At 66.9% G+C, this 21277-nt stretch overlaps 2 protein-coding genes across 6 annotated transcripts; one reads left to right on the forward strand and one right to left on the reverse strand.

Moving 5' to 3' along the window:
• Positions 1 to 792: 792 nt before the first annotated feature.
• SLC4A1 (solute carrier family 4 member 1 (Diego blood group)) lies at positions 793 to 13671 on the reverse strand. 4 transcript variants are annotated; one of them, XM_086864319.1, is made up of 22 exons: positions 13590 to 13644; positions 10626 to 10717; positions 10449 to 10545; positions 9444 to 9513; positions 9229 to 9326; positions 8077 to 8150; positions 7717 to 7894; positions 7502 to 7637; positions 7181 to 7322; positions 6753 to 6822; positions 5976 to 6160; positions 5515 to 5725; positions 5229 to 5435; positions 4960 to 5108; positions 4283 to 4477; positions 3802 to 3954; positions 3580 to 3669; positions 3309 to 3475; positions 2945 to 3198; positions 2691 to 2860; positions 2323 to 2496; positions 1510 to 2053 (listed from the first exon to the last, which is right to left on the reverse strand). In XM_086864319.1, exons 2-22 carry the CDS (start codon positions 10641 to 10643, stop codon positions 1973 to 1975), a joined length of 2919 nt encoding a protein of 972 aa, XP_086720445.1. In that variant the 5' UTR covers positions 10644 to 10717; positions 13590 to 13644; the 3' UTR covers positions 1510 to 1972. The 4 variants fall into 4 exon arrangements, with proteins under 4 accessions (XP_086720448.1, XP_086720445.1, XP_086720446.1 ...); XM_086864320.1 differs by lacking the exon at positions 10626 to 10717 and having other exon boundaries at positions 13590 to 13671; XM_086864321.1 differs by lacking the exons at positions 9229 to 9326; positions 9444 to 9513 and having other exon boundaries at positions 13590 to 13643.
• A 1997-nt stretch (positions 13672 to 15668) lies between these two features.
• On the forward strand, positions 15669 to 21078 carry RUNDC3A (RUN domain containing 3A). Of its 2 annotated transcripts, none has more exons than XM_086864371.1 (11): positions 15669 to 15811; positions 17348 to 17463; positions 17915 to 18048; positions 18487 to 18572; positions 18768 to 18857; positions 18946 to 19026; positions 19137 to 19302; positions 19481 to 19638; positions 19763 to 19952; positions 20052 to 20158; positions 20375 to 21078. In XM_086864371.1, the coding sequence occupies exons 1-11, from the start codon at positions 15705 to 15707 to the stop codon at positions 20541 to 20543; spliced, it is 1404 nt and encodes a 467-aa protein (XP_086720497.1). In that variant the 5' UTR covers positions 15669 to 15704; the 3' UTR covers positions 20544 to 21078. The 2 variants fall into 2 exon arrangements, with proteins under 2 accessions (XP_086720497.1, XP_086720498.1); XM_086864372.1 differs by having other exon boundaries at positions 15671 to 15811; positions 19815 to 19952.
• The last annotated feature ends 199 nt before the right edge of the window (positions 21079 to 21277 follow it).

The raw sequence follows: 21277 nt of genomic DNA on the forward strand, positions 1-21277 counted from the left end.
TGGACACCCTCAGAAGATGCTGCTCCTCTCATCTGGGGGGAAATCAGGGCACCGTCCCAGAAAATTCCCGGCTGGAAAGAAAACCCCCGTTTCCTTTCTGATTTTATTAATTTGTTTATTAAAGCCTGATACAAAGGTGTGGGGAAGGGAAGGAGAAACCCCCAAAGATCAAAACATTTTTATTTCAGACACGTAATTAATAAAACTAAACCAACCCAAACACGAGGCAGCACAGCCCTGGCTGTGGCTGCCCCTTCCCACCCCCCCCATGCTGATTTTGGGATCCCCTGCTCTGATTTATGCAAAAAGGAGCAAATTTGGAACCTGATCTGGTGCTCTGCACCCTGGGCACATCCAACCCTTGCAGAATCAGCCCTGGCAGGATCAGGGGATGCTCGGCTGGACTGGGAAGGATCCCAAGGAAAATGGGGCAAGACATGGGGAGCAAGCCAGGGAAAAATCAGGGAAAAACTACACAGAGTTACCTGAAATGCTATAAAAATAAAGAGGACTAATTAACTAATTACCACTAACTTATCAGTAAAATGGTGCTGCCAGACTGGTCCATAGAGTTTAGGCCCTGACCAGGATCTCTTAAAATCATCTTTTCTAAAAAATTCTAGATTTTGCTCTAATTCTCTAGTATATACACACACGCACATGGCCCCACTGCAGCGGGGCACAACCAGCCCGAAAAATAAATTACAAACCCCCCAGTAGCATCAAATATACAGATCACTCCTTGCAGCTATTTTTTTTTTTGTTTCCTATTTTTATGGTGTTTTTTCAACCTTTTTTTTTTTTTTTTTTTCTATTTTTGCTTGGTTCTAAGTGAATTCTACCTGCAGAAGCAGCAGCACAATTGGAAGCTTTTTTTTTTTTTTTTTTGGTGTGTTTTTAGCGTGATTGTTTTTGTTGTAAATGTGTGAACCCCCTTGCTGGGCTATTTACATCCTGACTCCGGGACGTGCTGGGATCGCAGTGGAGCAGCTGCAGGGATCCCACGGAGCAAGTGATGGGAAAAATGGGAAAAAATGGGGAAAAAATGGGAAAAAAATGGGAAAAAATGGAAAAAAATGGGAAAAAAATGGGAAAAAATAGGAAAAAATGGGAAAAAATGGGAAAAAATGGGAAAAATGGGAAAAATGGGAAAAAATGGGAAAAATGGGAAAAAATGGGGAAAAATGGGGAAAAATGGGGAAAAATGGGGAAAAATGGGGAAAAATGGGAAAAAATGGGAAAAAATGGGAAAAAATGGGAAAAAATGGGGAAAAATGGGAAAAAATGGGAAAAAATGGGGAAAAATGGGGAAAAATGGGAAAAATGGGAAAAAATGGGAAAAAATGGGAAAAAATGGGAAAAAATGGGAAAAAAATGGGAAAAAATGGGAAAAATGGGAAAAAATGGGAAAAAATGGGGAAAAAATGGGAAAAAATGGGAAAAAATGGGGAAAAATGGGAAAAAATGGGAAAAAATGGGAAAAAATGGGAAAAAATGGGAAAAGGGCTCCACAGGGTGAGGGCTCCGTCCCAGCTTGTTCAAAGTTCAGCTGGGGAGAGGGGCTGGGCTGAGCTGGGGGGGCTCCCCCGGGAGGGGGGCAGTGGGGAGGGTCCCATCTGCTGTATCTCTGTCCCTGCCTTCCTCCTCCCTCCAGGGTCTTCCTCCAGCTCCTCCCCTCGCTGGGTGGCTGGCGGTGGCCCTGGGGACGGGACAGTGACACATCCCAGCTTGCCACGGGTGGAGGGTGGCTCGTGGGGCCAGCCCAGGCAGCCCTTCCCCAGCAAAGCGGGGTGAGATCACATCATCCAAAATATTTTTAAAAATCGACAAAAACGCGGAAAGAGCAGAAAAGGCTCCGTCCCCAGGGTGGGCAGGTGGGGACCGTGTCCCCAGCCCTTCCTGGTTGCCCGGTGGCCCCGGGATGGCAGCACTGCAGGTGGAAGCGGGGCTGGGGGGTGGCGGGGGCCGGCCCTTAACTGGGCATCTGCACCTCGTCGTACACGTCCGTCCCCTCGGCCTCGTCAAATGTCACCACGGCGTCATCTGCGTCCAGCTGGACAGAGGAGAGGCCGTCAGGGGGGCACAGGGGAGGGGACAGGACTGAGGGACACTGACGGGGATGGAGGAGGAGGAGGTGGGGGCCGGGATGGGGCAGGGATGGGGCAGGGATGGGGTGAGGATGGGGACACGGGTGGGAATGAGGGATGCAGATGGTGCCAGAGATGGGGATGGGGGGGAGAACAGGGACCAGATGAGGACTGGAGCAGGAGCAGGGAGAGAGGTGGGGCTGGGGACAGGGATGGGGGTGCCAGGGCCACGTACACATTTGAGCTCGATGTCCCGGAAGATCCTGGGGAGCAGGAAGCGCCGCAGGGGCACGGTGAGGATGAGGACGAAGGGCAGCGCCAGCGAGGCTGGGGTGGACTTCACCACCCACAGCACCACCAGAAAGATGATCTGGGTGAAGGTGAAGAGGTGCATCCTCCAAGTCTTGACCTGTGGGAAGAGGAGCTGAGGGTTGAGGACAGGGACAGCATCCCACGCCCTTCCTGGTGTCCCAGGGAACCCAGCGACGCTCAGCGCTGGAGGAGGAGGCTCTCTGGGGAGCCCTGAGCAGCTGCAGGGGTGTCAGAGGCCAGGACACCCCCAAACCCACAGCCACCCACGGGGGTCACGCGGGGCGCACTCACCCGGGTGACGTAGGGCTCATCGGGGTGGTACTTGGGGGGCTTCAGCAGGAGCAGGATGCGGTCGAAGAGCTGGATCCCGAACAGGGAGGTGACCCCCATGTAGAGGAAGATGCCGAAGAGCACGGCCAGAGGGATGTACTTCAGGATGGGCTCCATCAGGATGGAGACGCCTGCGGGGGAGAAAGAGAGGTTGGGGAGAGTCCCTGGGGACCCCCGACCCTCCCTGCCCATCTGGGGACCCCTCCCCAGCTCACCAACGAGCACAGCCACCAACAGGCCGCTGATGCGCTGCTCCTTGACCTCCAGGATCTGGGATTTCTCGCCCGGAGCAGAGGTTTTGCTCATGACGGTGAGGGCGTTGGCGTGGGTGATGGTGCGGACGGTGGTGGCACTGAGCCAGGGCATCCCGAAAAGGGCTGCCAGCCCCCCCATGACCACGATCAGCAGCAGGTCCAGGTGGAAGCCAGTGCCCTTCACCAGTTTCCTCTCGGGCTTGCTGACGATGAGGCTGTGGGGACACGGGGACCAGTCGGTGACGCAGCGCCTCGGGGAGGTCCCCCCTGCCCCCAAGCCAGCAGGCACCCCCCAGCCCTCCCCTGCCCACATCTCCATCCTCACGTGGTGATCTGCGTCTCGAGGAAGATGAGGATGAAGACCAGAAGGGCAGGAATCACGGAGGCAAACATCATCCAGATGGGGAACTTGGTTGTGATCCCCATGGGGGGGATAAACCAGCCCCGGGCAGTCGGGTTGGTGACCTGCAGCCCTTTGGGGACGCTCAGTTTCTGGATGGGAGCAGAGATGGGGGAGTGAGGGGTGGGACACGGGGACGAGCTCCCAGCTCCCTGTGCAGGGACACCCGTCCCCCCCCAGCCCTGCCCTCCCAGACCTGGGTGTAGGTTTCTTTGATGAAGAAGTCGGCCAGCGCCATGATGAAGATGGAAATGGGCACCCCGAAGTCCCCGATCAAGCGCCGGACCTGTGGGGACACCGTGAGAAACCCGCGGGGGCCCCCAGGCCGGGGGTCCTGCCGCCCCCTCCCCTGCAGGAACAGGCGATGACTTTGCACGCTCTGAACCCCGCTTGGCCCCTGCGTGCAGGGGATCCTCACCTTGCCGGGCAGGAAGGAGCTGTTCTTGAACTTGCGGAGGAAGAAGGCCAGGAAGAAGGTGCCGGCCATGAGGACGAGGGACAGCAGCGCCGTGTTGGGCTGGTGGCCAGCCTGCGAGTCGTACGTCTCCTTCAGAGGGTGAGTCTTGAAAATCTGGGGAGGGAAGAGGGGAGAGTGAGAGTGGGGATGGGGATCCCCTGTCCCCCCTGCCATGCTGGGAGCCCTGTGGCACCTTCCCAGTGGGTTCAGGATGTGAACCAGGGGTGAGGCCGAGAGCTCAGCACAGATTGAGCCGAGGGTGTTTTTAGAATTGATTTTTTGTGTGGTTTTGGAAGCGGGAGCAGAGCAGGGGCTGTTCTGCGTGCCCCAAAATGCCTCTGCAGGGAGAAGCATGGATTACAGAATCACAGAAACCTGGGTTTCCATGTGGGAAACAATCTGCAGCCCCCCACCCCCACCGTGGGACCCCCGTGTCCCTCACCGTGACCAGCTTGGAGAAGGTCTCAAAGATGAAGATGAGGGAGATGAGGAAGGAGAAGATCTCCTGGGTGTAGCGGGACAGGTAGCGCACCAGGAAGCTGCCCTCGCAGGCCACCACCACCAGCACCAGCAGGATCAGCCAGAAGCCGATCCAGACCCGTCCCACGATGTATTCCATGCCATTGCTGCTGCAGAACTGGGGAGCCAGAGGGCACAGCCCTGTCAGGCCCCTGGAGCCCCCGGCATGAGCACCCAGCTGGACCCACGGCGGCTCCTCCTTCCCGGGATGGGGGTGCCGGTCCCTGGCTACCCTTCCTGGATCCCCATGGGATCACCTGCCCAGCAGCACCCGCCTGGCATCGCCCACGGGGTGGCACCCACGGAGGGTCAGCTGCCTGGCGTCACCCACGTGCTGTCATGCCCCTCACATCACCCCACGGCCACCACCTGGGTGGCTCTACCTGTGTGGTGTCACCCCTGGGTCATCACACGGGTGGCATCACCCCCACACACCCCCCTGTGCCATCCTCCCTGTGCCACCCCCCTCGCAGCTGCACCCTGTCCCTGTCCCTGTCCCTGTCCCTGTCCCTGTCCTGAGGCTCGTGGAGACACCCCAGCCTCGCTGTGGGGACAGCTGGTGGCAGCTGGGGTGCACCCAGGGGTGCAGGGGGCACCCACCGAGTAAAAGGCTTCCTCAAAGACGAGGAGGGGTCCCGAGAAGCCGACGACGAGCAGGGGCTGGGCGCTGAGGAGGCTGAAGAGCACGCACTGCACACAGGTGGAGATGAGCAGCTCCGACACCCCCATCATCCCCTTGGTCTTCTCACCTGCCGGGGAGCGGGGCCGGTGGGTGCCGGGTGGGGGGACAGGGCTGCGCCCCCTCCCCACGCCCAGCTGCGAGGACATCCCCGTCCCCGGGAGCGTCCCCGGCCTGTCCCTCCCCTTACCCAGCAAGCCCCCGAAGGTGATAGCGGGTGACAGCGCCGCGAAGTAGATGAAGATGACGGCGGCCAGGCACTGGGGGTTGAGGGCGTCCTTGATGTCGCTGAGGTATTTGGGGTACCGGCGGCGGATGTCCCGCACCAGCCCCCCAAAAGGCCGCCCCGTCCTGCGCAGGGGGTCGTCGTCCTCCTCAGCCGCGGTCTTGTCCGGGCCTGGGGACACATCGGGTGGCCGTGAGGCGATGTCCCGCCGGCCACGGGGCCCGGGGATTGCGGGGGGTCCCTGCCGTACCCAGATCCTTTAGGAAGTCCCCGATGTGCAGCTTCTCGAGGGGCTGGTAGCGCCGCCGGAGCAGCTCCCGCTGCAGCGGCACCAGGGCCCGGAGCAGCTGCTCGTTGGGGGCCTCGGTGGGCGGCAGGACGATGCTGGCACCCAGGAAATCCTCCACACCCTGCAGCAGCTCCTGCCGGGCCTCGGCCAGGTACGCGTCCCTGCGAAACACCTGAGGGGCGCCAGGGACTCAGGGGAGCCGGCACCCGGGAGCTGCTGGACACCCGCAGCGGGGCCACGGGGCGAGGGGGACACGGGGACACGGGGGTAAGGGGACATAGGGAGGTGAGGACACGGTCATGGGGACACGGGCATGGCACCAGGAGGCACGGGGACATGGGGGTCAGGGAGGGACGCGGCACAGGGGGACAAGCTGCAGCCCCAGGGTGCTGGGGGCGGTGGCACTGGCGGGTGACCCGTACCCTCTCGGACATCATGGTGCCGATGGCGCGGCCGATCTCGTGGTAGCTGATCTGGGGGGTGTCGGGCCCCAGGACCACGACGAGGAAGCGGACGGGGATGGACACGTCGAGGACACCGTCCAGTGTCACTGCGTCCTTCAGGCGCACAAAGGCCAGCATTGGCTGCTCCAGGAAGGCTGCACAGCCTGGGGGAGGATGGGACGGGACAGGGATCATGGGGGACCATGCACAGGGACCGTGGGGACGGGGACGTGGGAGCACACAGACACAGGGACAGCAAAACACGGGGACATCAGGAATGGAGACGAGGTGACACGGAGACATGGGGACAAAGAACGGGAGAGGGGCACGAAGACAAGGACACTGAGGCACAGGGGTAGGGATGTGGGACATGGGCACAGGGACACACGGACACATGGACACACAGACACGCGTGGATGGAGCATGGGCGTATGGGGACATGGGGACACAGGGGACACAGAGGCATGAGGACACAGGGACCAGGGACATGGGGACAGGGGCCCAGAGAGCAGCGCTGAGCAGCAGCAGGCGGCGGCGAGAGCTGAGGACAGGGAGAGGCAAAAAAGGCACAAGAAAAGCGACGCGTGAGCGAGCGCAGCGAGGGGCACGTGGCAAAGCTCCCCCTGCACCCCCGAGCCTGCACCTGCCCCCCGAGCCTGCACCCCCAGCCCAGCACCCATCACCCAGCCCAGCACCCATCAGCCAGCCCAGCACTCATCAGCCAGCCCAGCACCCACCATCCCGCTGACCACTCACCCACAAGGACCAGAGTGGCCTCAGCACCCTGTGGGATTGTCTCCAGGAGTTGGGGTTTGGGGACCCCGCTCTGTTGCAGGCAGATGGATGGTAGGAATCAGCCAGGCAGCCTTGGTGGCCGTCCCCCATGGTCCCCTGCATGTCCCCCCACTCTGCCCCTGTGTGTCACCCAGCACCCCCTGCTTGTTCCCCTGCATCTCCCCCTCCATCCCCAGCGTGTCCCCCACTATTTCTGAGTCCCCCCCTCTGTCCCCGAAGCGTCCCCCACTGGTCCCTGTGTGTCCCCCTCTGCCCGTGTGTGTGTGTGGGCACGCCTGGTGTGCGCACCTGCGTGTGCCGAGGTGTGTGGGGACCCTGTGTGCATCTCCCGCTCCCAGCCCCACACCCCAGTGTCCCCAGTGCCCCCCGTGCCCCCTGTCCCCGCTCACCTGCTCCTTCCCTGCCATCCTGCTCATCTCCACGGGCCGCTGCTCCCTCAGCAGCGGCCGCTCCACGTCCCCCCGGGCGGTGCCCGAGCGCTGCACCAGCGCCGGCGGCATCGTCCACACCGACTCATCCTCGGTGGGGTGGCTGCAAACATCGGGGGCGGTGTCAGACACCCCGGCAGCACCAATTCCTCCCCCAGGCAGCGCCGTGGCTGCCTCCAGAGGGGCTGAGGGGCAAAGCTTTCCCATCCTGAGCCTGAGCTGGGCACACTGGGAGGGTCCCAGAGCTTGGGATCCCCCCGGGACCACCGGCCCTGGCTGTACCTGTGGCGCAGGAGCAGCGTCCTCATGACATCGTCCCTGTCCTGCGGCTTCAGCTGCCCCTCGTAGATCAGCTGGTCCAGGACGATGTGGACGATGGCCGGCAGCGCGTTGGCCTCCACATCGAGGAGAATGGCACCTGTGGGGACAGCAGTGTCACCAGCCAGTCAGCGCGGGGCCCTCGCCACCCTCCCGCTGCGCTCCAGAGCTGTCCCCACCTTTGCTCAAAGCCCGGCGGATCTCCAGGAGGCTGTGGTAGGTCAGGAAGGAGAGATGGGGCTGGCTCCAGTCCCCTGATTCCTGGAAGTCCTCCTCCAGCTGGAGCCAGTGGCCGGCCTCCATCCAGCACAAGTCCTTTGCATTGTCCAGGACCAGCTCGTGCAGCTCCACGTATCCCTGCAGCCGGAGGTGCAGGGGTCAGGGTGTCCCTGGCCACACTGGGGACCCCCGGGACGCTCAGCATCCCCCCACTATGGCCTGGTACCCCCAGGGCTGAGTTGTGAGGTTGGTCCCAGGGTCGCCACAGCCCACCCACCCCAGAATGGGGAGGGAATGGGGGTCCCTGGGGCAGCACCCACCTCATGGGTGTCCTGCTGGGACAGGAGCCTCCTGCTTCCCCCTGCCTCCAGGTCCACATCGGTCACTGACACAGCTGCAAGTGGAGCCAGCACTGCGTTAGCTGGTCCCTGCCCCAGCCCGGAACCCCCCGGGTGTGCTTGAGGTGCCTTCTGTCATCACACCCGTCCCAGCCCCCTTTGGGGTCACCTGGACGTGTCCCCTGCTCCATCACCCCCAGCCCTGCTGGGCGCTCGCTGGCTGTGCCCCACCCCAGGCCCAGCTGGACTTTGCTGGACGCCCCCCTCCGCCACCTCTCGCCCAGCCGGTGCCCCCCTCGGTCCTGTCACATCCCCACAGCCCGGCTCCTGGGGCAGGGTGACAGTCTGGAGACATCACCGGAGCACGGGGCTCGTGGCCACCGCCCCGCCACCGGCACAGCCCCAGGACCGAGCACGGCCACTGGAATGGGGACCCGGGGACAGCACATCCCCGGGCAGCCTGAGCCCCGAGCTGTCCCTGTCCCCGTCCCCTGCCTACCTGCGGCCCCCCCTGCGCTCCCCATGTCCCCGCGGCTCCGTCCCTATAAAGTGGGGCCGGATCCCCGCGGCCGCCCTGCGTGCACCGTAAATCCCGCAGCACTTCCTTTGCTGACAGTAAACACCAGCGCGGCTCCCGCCCGCCCGCTGTCACCCCACCGTGGGGACAGGCTCACCCCGTCCCCTCCGCCCTCCACGGGGACCACCGCGGTCCCCTCGGGGTCCCCAGCCAGGTCACCCGGCGGGGGGATGCTGCGAGATCCCGCCCCGCCGGGGGAAGGATGCTGCGCCCATGGGAGCGGGGATGGGGCGCGTCCGCTGTCCCCGTGTCCCCGAGAGTGCTGCCCGTGGCACGTGGGCACGAGCGTGTCCTCGTCCCTGCCCGCCGCCACCGCCACCGAGCCGCCCGGCGCCAGCCAGCGTTCAGCCCCGAGTGGTTCTTGTCCTCACCCCAAACAAAGACTTTATTTATCCTCAATCAGTGGGCGATTACGGGCAAGTGGCAGCGGTCACCCCGCGGCGTGCCCTGACGCCCGGGTGACCGTCACCCCGCGGCGGGTGGGACACGGGGCCGGGCTCGGGGTGGGGGGGACGCCGGGGTGGGCTTTGGCCCCCGGGGCCCCCGAGGTCACTCACGCTGCCCTTCGCCACGGCTGGGGTGTCCCGGGGGGGCCCCGACCGAGCGCCTCTTCCCATCCAGGTCATAAAATCCCCGGCGGCCGGGCAGATACTGGCTGCAAAACACACACCGCGGGCACGGGGGTTCAGCGCCGGGCACCGCGGGTGCCACCGGCCTCCCCCGGGGATGCCAGCCGGGCAGGCACAGCCCCCTCCCCGCTTTGGGGACTCACCGCAGGGGCTTCATCTCCTCGGCCCTGGCCCTCCACGCCCGCAGGGGGGACCCGATGCCAGCGCCGGCCCCTGCGCAGAACAGGCGGCAGCGTTACCCCGAGCCGTGTCACCCCCGCGGGGGACCCGAGCCCAAACACCTCAGGGTGGCAGCTCCGGAACAGCCGTGCCTGGGGCAAGGGGATGCTGCGCCGCACGCAGAGCCCCAGATTCCCCTCCCTTCCCTCCCGGTGGCCTCGAGGACCTCGCGTGTCCCCAAACTCAGCCCCGCTTCAGGTACCCGCGGCTGGAGGTGGCACCTCACGGCTCCAGGGCCTCGCAGAGGGACCCGCTGCCTTTGGGTGATGCCGCCCTGAGGGTGGGTGTCCCTGCCTGAGCCCGGGCTCCGAGCGAGCCCCGCTGCCCGTGCCACGCTGGCACCCATCCGTGCAAGACGCCTGTGCAACGCTGTGCTCATGCAACACATCTGTGCATCCCATGCATCGTGCCCCTGCCGTGCTGGCAGCCGTGCGACGCGGGGCCGATCCGCCGTGCGTGCCCACGAGAAGCTGGCAGCCACCGAACGCCCGCCACCATGCACTGCTGGTGCCCGTGCAACGCCCCTGAGCCGTGCTGGTGCCCCTGCAGCGCTGCACCCACAAAACTCTGCTGCAGCCTCGAGCCACTGGTGCCCCTGCAGTGCTGGCACCCAGCCGGTGCCGGTGCCCCTGTGGTGCCATCACCGCTGCAAAGCTGTCACCCGTCCGTCCAACACTGTCACCTCTGCAGTGCGGGGTGACACACCGGTACCCACGCTCTGCCATCCCTGTGCAGTTCTGGCACCCCCATGGCACTGGTGCCCATGCAATGCCGTCCCTGTGCAGTTCTGGTGTCCCCATGGCTCTGGTGCCCATGCAATGCCACCCCTGTGCAGTTCTGGTGTCCCCATGGCTCTGGTGCCCATGCAATGCCGCCCCTGTGCAGTTCTGGTGCCCACGGTGCCCCCCAGCACCCCCGGAGCCACTCACTGCTCATCTCGCCCAGTGACAGGTGAGAGCTCCTCAGGCCGGGGTCTTCGTAGCCTTCGGGGTCCAGGGTCCTCCTCATCCCCTCCTCGTAGGCCTCCTGTGGGGCAGAGAGAAGGGGGTCAGCAGGGTCCGGCACCCCCAAGGCCGGGGCCGTGCCGGGGGGCCGGGGGTCCCTACCTGGCCGGGCCCCTCCATGGCTCCGGGCTCGGCCCCCGCTGCAGCCTCGGCGCGTCCCGGCGCTCAGCCCGGTGCCACCATAGCCCGGCGCTCTGCGGGGCGGGCGCGGGGAGACGAGAGAGAACAAGTTAGCGGAGAGCAGGGCATCGCTCGGTGCCCCCGGGACCGGGGCTTGTCCCGGGGGATGGGGCTGGGGCTGGACGCCGCCGCCGTTCCCGCAGCCCCCGCCTGCCTAAGCCGCTCCCCACGGGCTGGGAGGTCCTGGGGTTGGGGATCCCCGGGGAAGTCGTGCCCTGCCCTGTCGCCATCCGGGATGGGAACCGACGTCAGGACGCGGCAGAGCCCCGGCAGTTTCCCACCAGGGACGCGGCATCCTGCCCTGAGCAGCCGTGCCCACGCACGCCGTGCCCTGTGCTCAGGGTCAGGCCCCGCACCCGGGGGTCGGGTCCCGTATGGACCCACGCTCAGGGACTGGGATCCCACCCGACCCTCTCGGGTGTGGGCGGGGGTCCTGTACAGACCCACGCACGTCTGGGGTCCTACTCAGCCCCTTGCACATGTATGAGGGTCCCGCACAGTCCCACACAGGCGGGCTGGGGTCTCGCACACAGTGCCCTGATACCCCAGCACACGGCCCCGGCCCCCGGCAGAGCAGGGGAGGGGGGAGAAGGGGGGAAACTGAGGCACAGCTTCAGTGAGGGGCACCCCAAAGCCGGGCGGGGTGAGCAGCCGTGCTGCCCTTCCATCAGCCCCCAGCTCCTCTGCAGCAGCCAGTGCCTGCACCCCCTGCGACCCCCTCTTGTCCTCTGTCCCCCCTGTGTCCCCCCTGTGACCCCCGAGTGTCCCCTGTCCCCCCCTGTCCCCCCCGGCCCCCCCCGCAGCTGCCCCCCGGGACAGCCGCCAGGGGGCGCCCTCCCCGCACTCCGCCCCCCCCGGGGCAGCCCCGGAGGGACCCGGGGGTCCGGACCCCCCCCCCGAAACCTCCTCACCGCGACCCCCGCCCGCCCCACCCACGGTGTCTGAGGAGGGCTGTCATGACCCGGGACCCCCAAACCCGCTGTTCCAGCCCCCCGTGGGGACCCCCACAGCCTGGGCTGGGGGGACGAGGCGGTCCGGTTGTCCCCCGCCACCCCGGCCCAGGGACCCCACATGGGGGCTCGGGGGCAGCGGCAGGGCATGGGGGGCTTTGGGGGGAGCCAGCCCCCCCAGATCTCACCAGGGTGATGCAGGAGCTCGCTCCCGGCCGGGGGTGGCGGGAGCCGGGGTGGGGTCCCGGACACCCCGCGGGGGCCACGGGATCCCCGGCGGGGCCACACGGGATCCCCGGCGGGACCACACGGGATCCCCGGCGGGGCCACACGGGATCCCCGGCGGGGCGCGGGAGCGGCGGCGGGGCCGCGGGCTGGACGGCAGCCTCTGACTCGGCCGTGTCCTTCCTGCCCCGCCTGGCCCCGGGGCCGGCGGCCCCCGGCCCCCCAGCCCGGCCCGGCCCGGGCCCCCCCGGCCCCCCCAGCCCCGCCGGCGGCTCTTGCATCAGCCCGGTGCTCCGGGCTGTGCCCCACTGATAACGCCCGACACCGGGCGTCGGCCCCCGCCCCGCTCCGCCCGCTGCCCCCCGCTCTGCCCCGCAGCGCCCCGGGCCGGGCTGCGGGGCCGGGAAGCCGCGGGGTGCTGCGGAGCCTGGCAGCGAGAGCACCGGGACCGCCCAACGCATCCCCGTGCCCGCAGAGCCCCGCACGGAGCCCAGGCTCCAGCAGAGCACGGCAGGGATGGAGCGCGGCCCGCCCCACGAGCCCCGGGGCGCTGCGGGGACCCCGAACCCCGCCTGTGGAGCTCCCTGTGCAGCCCGCACACCCCACAGCACCCCCGCCTGCTCCCCATGGAGCCCGCACACCCCACAGCACCCCCGCCTGCTCCCCATGGAGCCCAAACACCCCACAGCACCCCCGCCTGCTCCCCATGGAGCCCGCACACCCCACAGCACCCCCGCCTGCTCCCCATGGAGCCCGCACACCCCACGCCATCCCCGCCCGGTGTCCGGGATCCGTCCCGCAGCCTCCAGGGCTCCGTGGAGCCCGCGTGTCCCGCACCATCCACGGGGCACGGCTGGTGCCTCCCGCCCCCTCCCACGGTCCCGTGTGGACTCAGCACATCCCAAACCGTCCCCGCAAGGTGGGACCGCTCCTTCCCGCACTGGGTACAGCCCCGCGGCTCCCTATGGAGCCCATACATCCCATGCCATCCATGCGGCGTGCCTGGGATCTTTCATCCATCAGGTGCCCAACACGGGTCAGCATGGAGCCCATACATCCCACACCATGCACAGGGCACGGCTGGGACCCCTCTGGTGGTTCCCTATGGAGTCCATACATCCCTCACCATGCACAGGGCACGGCTGGGACCCCTCTGGTGGTTCCCTATGGATCCCATACATCCCTCACCATGCACAGGGCATGGCTGGGACTCCTCTGGTGGCTCCCTATGGATCCCATACATCCCTCACCATGCACAGGGCATGGCTGGGACTCCTCTGGTGGCTCCCTATGGATCCCATACATCCCTCACCATGCACAGGGCATGGCTGGGACTCCTCTGGTGGCTCCCTATGGATCCCATACATCCCTCACCATGCACAGGGCACGGCTGGGACCCCTCTGGTGGTTCCCTATGGAGTCCATACATCCCTCACCATGCACAGGGCACGGCTGGGACCCCTCTGGTGGCTCCCTATGGAGTCCATACATCCCACACCATGCACAGGGCACGGCTGGGACCCCTCCCACCGCATGTACCCCCCTGGCTCCCTATGGAGCCCGCGCCCCCATCCCACAGCATCTCCCACCCCAACACCTCCCGACAAGGCAGGGGGCACCCCAGGGTGCCCTCCCAGCCCCGCCATCCCCCCGCCCACCCCGTCCTCCCCCTCCGAGCCCCAGGGACACCCCGAGGTGACCCCGCACCTACCCCTGGGGTGCCTCCGCCGCCCCTGCCCGCGCTCTGCCCGCGGCTGCCCGGGTGTGAGACGCCAATGCCTGAGTCACGCTCACCTCCCTAATCTTGCCCCCCTCGGGCTCACCCGGCCCCCCCGGGGCCCCCCGTAAAAACAAGGTTATCGGGGTGCAACATCTGCCGTGTGGCGTAAAGCTGCGCCCCGGCTGCGCCCCTCCTGCCCAGCCAGCCCGGCACCCCGGGACCTGCTCCGCTGCCCCCCCTCGGCCCCCCGGGCCTCTTTACCTCCGGGTTTCCCTGCAGGGAATCCCCGGGATCCCCTCGCTTGTCCCCCCCGCCTTTCCGCGGGGTTGGGGTGTTCTCTTTTTTAAAAAAAAATTGAAAAAAAAGGGGGTTCCTGGAGGTTCCCCGGGGAGGAGGCGCGGGGGGGACGCGGGGACGGGGTGTCCGTGTGTGCAGGGATTGGTGTCACTGCGGTGCCCGGGACAGGGGTGGGGTGCTTCGGAGGGGGGCGAGGGGTGCGTGCAGCTGTGTGTGTGTGTGAGGGGTGCACGTCCATCCCTGTGTGTGTGTGTGTGTGTGTGTGAGGGGTGCACATCCATCACTCTGTGTGTGTGTGTACACTGTGTGTGTGTGTGTGTGTGTGTGTGTGTGTGTGTGTGTGTGTGTGTGTGTACTCTGTGTGTGTGTGTGTGTGAGGGGTGCACATCCATCCCTGTGTGTGTGTGTACACTGTGTGTGTGTGTGTGTGTGTGTGTGTGGGGTCCCGGACACCCCGCGGGGGCCACGGGATACTCTGTGTGTGTACTCTGTGTGTGTCTGTGCACATCCCCGTGCGTGTGTCCACTCTTAGAGCCTCCCTAAAATCACCTCGGCCCCGAAGCCCGACCGCAGATCGCAGGGCCAGGGTGCGGAGGGCGAGCCTTGCACACCCCTGTGCACACCCGCGGTCCCGCAGCAGGGCCGGCAGTGTCCCCCAGCCGTGAGGGGACACCGGAGCTGTCCCCGCTGGGCCCGGGCGGCTCCAGCCTGGGCACTCGGTGGCAGCCGCAGCGGAGGGAGGGGCGGCGCTGCCTCTGGGTGTCCCGATAACGCCCCCCGGCCTTATCTGGGCGCTGCCGGGGGCTCCCCTCCCTGCACAGCCTTGGGGCTTTTGGGGGTCCCTCCCCACTGTCCCCCAGCCGGGTTCTCTTGGCTGAGGCCCCTCGGTGTGTGGCACCCCGGTGGGCACAGGAGGTGGGACATGTCCCCTGGGGGATGTCCGTGTGCTGAGGGTGACTCTGATTTATTTGGGGGCTGTGGGGGTTTACGTGGCTGCTGTGGGATTCACCAGCCCGCCCCTTCCCCATTTCTCTGTCACAACAGCGGGAAACTGAGGCACGGTGACAAACGGGGTCGGGGGGGTTGCGCCCAGCGCGGTCAGCCCCCGCCCGCCCCGGTGAAGGGGGTCCCTCGCCCCCCAGACCCCGCGTGGGGGTGATGCTCAGCCCCCCCAGAACGGGGATCGAGGCAGGGCGAGGCAGGGGATCTGACCCCGGGGTGGGCAAGAGACCCCCCAGAAACGCCGGGAACAGCCCCCTCCCCTTGGCTTGACCCCCGGGGTCCCCCACCAGCGGCACCTCGTGTCGGGAGGGACAGGTGGGGACCCCCCCGGGGGACTCCGGCCCTCCCCGCTTTATTCTCCCCCCCATCCCCCGGAGAGGGATTTGGGGGGCCGGGGGCGGGGAGAGCATCCCTTGGGGGGGGGGCGGCGCACGGCCCGTGGCGTGGGCACCGGCGGAGCAAAGCCTGCGCGGCGCGGGGGCCGCGGGGTGCGGGGTGCGGGGTCCCCGCGGGGTGCGGGGTGCGGGGGCCGCGGGGTGCGGGGTGCGGAGGCCGCGGGGTGCGGGGGCCGCGGGGTGCGGGGTCCCCGCGGGGTGCGGGAGCCGCGGGGTGCGGGGGCCGCGGGGTGCGGGGTCCCCGCGGGGTGCGGGGGCCGCGGGGTGCGGGGGCCGCGGGGTGCGGGGTGCGGGGGCCGCGGGGTGCGGGGTCCCCGCGGGGTGCGGGGGCCGCGGGGTGCGGGGGCCGCGGGGTGCGGGGTCCCCGCGGGGTGCGGGGCACCGCCCGCGGCCGCGGCGGCTGGGCCGCTGCATGGAAGCGAGCTGGGTGCCGGCTGCCATGGCTCTGGGGCTCTCCTCCAAGAAAGCTTCCTCCAGGAATATCGCCGTGGAGAGGAAAAACCTCATCACCGTCTGCAGGTGCGGGGCCGGCCGGGGGGGCACCCCAAAATTGGGGGGGGGGAGGGAGCGGGGAGAGGGAGAAGCGACCACCGCCGGTGGGGATGGAGGAGATGGGGGGCGGGGAGGGGAGGCGGTGGGGAGGAGGGTTGGGGGGTTCTTCCCTCCCCCCCGCCGCCGCTTCACCCTTTGGGGGGATTTGTTGTTGCTGCGGTCGCTTTTTGAGTGGGGGGAAATTGGGATTTGGAGGGGGGAGGAGGAGGATGAGGATGAGGATGCGGGAACGGGGGGGGCGCGGGGCTGCGGGCGGTGGGGCCGGGGCTGCGGGGCCGAGGAGGTTCCAGGGCGTTCCGGGGGGTTCCGGGGAGCTCCGGGGGGGCTTCGGGGACCTCCAGGGGCTGGGGGGGTCGCGAAGGGGGAGACGGGGGGCTGGGGACACGGTGACAACATGGAGGCGGCCAGTGCGCGGGTGTCGGGGGCCACCGGGGATGGGGGGGATGGCGGGGACAGGGGAGGCTGAGGGGGGTGATGGGGGCAGAGGGGTGCGGGGGGGGGCTGGGGTTGGGGACCCCCATGCGGGCGGGGGCCCAGGAAGTGACGTCAGGGCCCCGGAGCGGCGGGGATGGGGGATGAAGGATGGAGGATGAGCGTTGTCATGGAGATCCCGGCTGGACCGGGATGGGGGGGCAGGGATGGGGTGGAGGGACGGGGTGGGGGGGCGCTGGTGGCTCCTGCCGGGGTGCGGGGGTGGGGTGACACCCCCGGGACCCCGCTGAGGGGCTGCTGGTGCTGGGAGTGCTGGCCCGGGCCTGGGGGGATGTGGGAGGTACCGGGGCCTGGGCAACCTTGCAGGGACCCCCAGGGCCTCGTGTTGGGGTCTGGGGAGCCCAGGGCTCCTCACCGTGGCACGGAGCACCTCCAGACCCCACTGTCACGATGTGGGGACCCAATGGATCCCCTTGCCGTGGCGTGGGGCATTAAAAGACCCCGTTGTCACGACATGGAGACCCTCTGGATCTGCACCAGGCACCTCCAGACCTCACTGCTGCGCCCTGAGGCACCTCCAGACCTCACTGCCAGCATGAGACACCCTCCACCTGCTGTCACGGGGACCCCCTCAGGCAGCTGAGACCCCCAGACCCCCCAGCCCGGGTGATCGCCCCCGGGCAAACACCTGCCCCATCCCGCCCGCTCCTGCCGGGCTCGGCTCCGAGTCCTGTGCCCCGAGCACGAGCGCAGGGCGGAAGGGGAAACCATCACCGCCCGCGCACGGCCGGGGAGGAAGGGGGCCTTTGTTCGCCCTTCCTGGCCACTCGCACAGCGGGGAGCAGCGGCCGCCCCGCAGGGTCCCTGGGGACCGGGGGTCACCGAGCACAGCCCAGCCCGACGCCCTCTTCCCACTGCCGGGAGCAGGAGCCCACAGCTGGAAAAGCGCTTTGCTCTGGTGCTGAGTCCTCCTGAGGGCTGGAAAAGCGCTTTGCTCTGGTGCTGAGTCCTCCTGCGTGCCAGGGGCTGGGTGGAGGGTGCTCCCAGCTGCCACCCCCATCCCCTGGCCAGGTTCTCAGTGAAAACCCTTCTGGAGAAGTACACGGCCGACCCCATCGATGACTCCTCCGAGGAGTTCGTTAACTTTGCTGCCATCCTCGAGCAGATCCTCAGCCACCGCTTCAAAGGTAATGCTGGCCCAGGACCATCCCCATCCCCGAGTCCCGTGGTGGATGGGGCCAGGATGGGCCAGGATGGGCCAGGATGGGACCAGGATGGACCAGGATGGGTCAGGATGGACCAGGATGGACCAGGATGGGCCAGGATGGGTCAGGATTGGCCAGGATGGGTCAGGATGGACCAGGATGGGACCAGGATGGGCCAGGATGGGCCAGGATGGGCCAGGATGGGACCAGGATGGACCAGGATGGGTCAGGATGGACCAGGATGGGTCAGGATGGACCAGGATGGACCAGGATAGGCCAGGATGGGTCAGGATAGGTCAGGATGGGTCAGGATAGGTCAGGATGGGTCAGGATGGGTCAGGATGGGTCAGGATGGGTCAGGATGGTGTCCTGCTCTGCTGGGGGGGCTTTGCTGGCCCAGCAGCCCCTGAGCTCAGCCCGTGGGTGCCCGCAGGCCCCGTCAGCTGGTTCAGCTCTGATGGGCAGCGCGGCTTTTGGGATTACATCCGCCTGGCCTGCAGCAAGGTCCCCAACAACTGCGTCAGCAGCATCGAGAACATGGAGAACATCAGCACCTCCAGGGCCAAGGTCAGGAAGGCACCAGTCCTGTCTGTCCCTGTCCTTGTCCCCATCCCCATTTCTATATCTGCCCATTTCCATTCACTCCACCCTGACCGTGGTACGTGGACTCATCTACATTCCCATCATATCCCATGGATCCCATCCCATGGATCCCATCCCATCCCATCCCATCCCATCCCATGGATCCCATCCCATCCCATCCCATCCCATCCCACCCCTCTGTGCCCCCACCTTGCTCCCTTCCCCTGCCCCCCTGCAGCTCCATCCCACATCACAGGGCCCCATGGGACACCAGCTGTGGGTCCCTGTGGAGGAATGGGCTGGAAGCCGCTCCTGGGGACCCCCAGCTGCTGGTGTCCGGAGCGCTGGGGGTGGGTGGGAGGGTGGGGGGCAGATGTGGGGGCACCCCGAGGCAGCCCCATGCTCAGGACTGAGGCCTCGCAGGGCCGGGCCTGGATCCGTGTGGCGCTGATGGAGAAGCGAATGTCCGAGTACATCTCCACGGCCCTGCGGGACACTCGGACCACCAGGTGAGCAACCCCGGCCCTGCTGGCCCTGGCCACACCTGCACGAGGCTGTGTGGTGTGCCAGGGTGGGTTTTTGGGGTGCCAGGGTGGGTTTTTGGGGTGCCAGGGTGGTTTTTGGGTGCCAGGGTGGGTTTTTGGGGTGCCAGGGTGGGTTTTTGGGGTGCTGGGGGGCAGATCCAGCCATGTGTTTCCCCACAGACGGTTTTACGATGACGGGGCCATCATGCTGCGGGAGGAATCCGCGGTGCTCACGGGGATGCTCATCGGGCTCAGCGCCATCGACTTCAGGTTGGGACAGGTGACACAGCGGGACACGGGCCCCGACGACCTTGGGGTTCCCTGACCTTCTCCTCCTCCTCTCACTGCCTCTGCTCAGCTTCTGCCTGAAGGGAGAGGTGATGGACGGCAAAACGCCCGTGGTCATTGACTACACGCCCTACCTGAAGTTCACGCAGAGGTAGGAGCTGGGGTGCCCTCCCTGGGCTGGGGACCCCCCTGGCGCTCCCCCAGCCCCACGATGGGGCTCCCTGAACACGTGGCAGCCCCTGCTGAGCCCCCACCCCCCAGCTATGACTACCTGAGTGAGGAGGAGGAGCGGGGCAGTGTGGAGAGCAGCACAAGCGAGGACAGCTCACCTGAACACCCCTACCTGCCCCTGGTCACCGACGAGGACAGCTGGTACAACAAGTGGCGCAAGATGGAGCAGAAATTCCGCATTGTTTATGCCCAGAAGGTACCGGGAGCCAGGATGGGGCCGTCAGGGTATCAGCTTCCCCGGGATGCTCCAGCCTGGTACCCTCAGCCCTTCATCCTGCTGCTATGGCAACCCAGCCCGCTCCTTGTCACTCTGGATGGCCCTGGGGACATTGGGGTGGTGGCAGCGGGGCACCGCTGACAGTGGCCTCACACAGGGGTACCTGGAGGAGCTGGTGAGGCTGCGGGAGTCACAGCTGAAGGACCTGGAGGCGGAGAACAAGCGGCTGAAGCTCCGGCTGGAGGAGGTGATGGTGCAGAACCAGCTGGAGAAGAGGGAGCTGGAGGGCGTCATCCTGGAGCTGCAGGAGCAGCTGTGAGTGGGGACCCGCTGCCGCTGCCAGAGGGCTCGGGGGGCTGGGGGTCCCTGCAGCCAGGGTGCCCCCAGGCCCTGGGTGGTCCCCAGTGCCCCACATGTTCCCTGGGCCGTGTCCTGGCAGGTCCCCGGCACTGGTGGCTGCGCCAGGTGCTGAGCACCCGCCTTTGCTGCAGGACGGGGCTGATTCCCTGCGAGAACCCACAGCTGGCCCAGCTCTCCAAGGAGATGGTGACACCCCTGGTCAACCAGTGGCCCTCCCTGGGGACCCTCAACGGCAACGAGAGCGGCTCGGACAGCAAACTGTACAGAAGGTAACCCCAGAGCGAGGGCAGAGACCGGCCCTGCCCTGGACCATGCTAGGGCCAGAAGGGCCGTGCCAGCCCCGGGGGCTCAGAGCTGTCCCTGTGCAGGCACAGCTTTGTGAGCACCGACCAGCTCTCGGCCGAGAACAGCCTCAGCTCCGACTCCCAGCGCCTGGGCGAGGGCAAGCGCGAGGGGGAGCCCTGGGGGCCCTTGGGTAAGACCCCCCACCCTCCATAGGGTGCCCCCGGGGCTCAGCACATCTCCCCACGTGCACCCGGCTGTCTAGACCCCCCAGCAGCCCCCTCCTCACGGCTGGGCTGCTGCTCCAGCAGCGCAGGGACAGCCAGGTCGCCCCCGGAGAGGCGGTCCCTGTCCCCCCGGGGTGGCAGGGCTGGGACACCAACGCTGGGACAGCTCGCTCTGCCCGCAGGGAAGGACCCCACGCCCTCCATGCTGGGGCTCTGCGGCTCCCTGGCCTCCCTGCCCAGCTGCAAGTCCCTGGCCAGCCTCAAGTCCAACGAGTGCCTGGTGAGCGACAGCACGGAAGCCAGCCCGACCCGCAGCCCCAGCTGAGACCCCCGGCCCCCGCACAGGACTGAGCTCGGCCCCCTCGCCCCCCCGGGACCAACGGGGGACTCGCCGATCCCACCGGGGAGGCTGGGGACCGGCAGCCCCCTCCCCATCTTGAGACCCCACCCCGGCTGCGCCGCGGCCCCCCAGCCTGGACCCCGGCTGGAGACACGGAGCTGGTGGGATGGGGGATGCGGGACTGGGAGCCAGGCGAGCTGGGATGGGGGGAGTGAACTGTGCCACGGTTGGGGGGGACACTGGGGACCAAGGGGGGGTCGCGGCCAGGCCCCCACAGGGGTGAGGGTCCGGCGTGGCCCCACGGTCCGTCCTGCTCTGCCCTCGGTGCCCACCCGGGCTGCGCCTGCCTGGCCTCCCCCAGCTCCCCTGCACTGCGGGGGCTGCCTGTCCCCCCTTGCAGCAGCATCCCCACAACAGGGGGAGGACTTCTTCCCCCTTCCTTCCCATCCTCCCCTGGGTTTTGGGTTGTTTTGGGTGATTTTGGTTTTTATTTCAGCCCCATCTGCCTTGTTGGAGCAAAAGGAATCAATAAAAGCAGCAAGCAGAGCTGGCTTGTCACCCACCTCCCCAGCTGGGAACAGACCCCTTGTGCCCCCCTGCCACAAGGTCCTGGCTCAGGCAAGGCTGCTGGGGGCCCAGTGAGCCCCAGGGGCAGTGACAGCACCTTGGGGCCACTGCAGACCCCCAAGGGCAGCCCCTGGCCCATCAGCAGTGGGTGCTGCTGGAGGGAAGAATGGTCCTGGGG

This window comes from Cyanistes caeruleus, chromosome 27 (assembly GCF_971803275.1).
Source record: "Cyanistes caeruleus chromosome 27, bCyaCae1.hap1.1, whole genome shotgun sequence".
Classification (NCBI taxonomy): Eukaryota; Metazoa; Chordata; class Aves; order Passeriformes; family Paridae; genus Cyanistes; species Cyanistes caeruleus.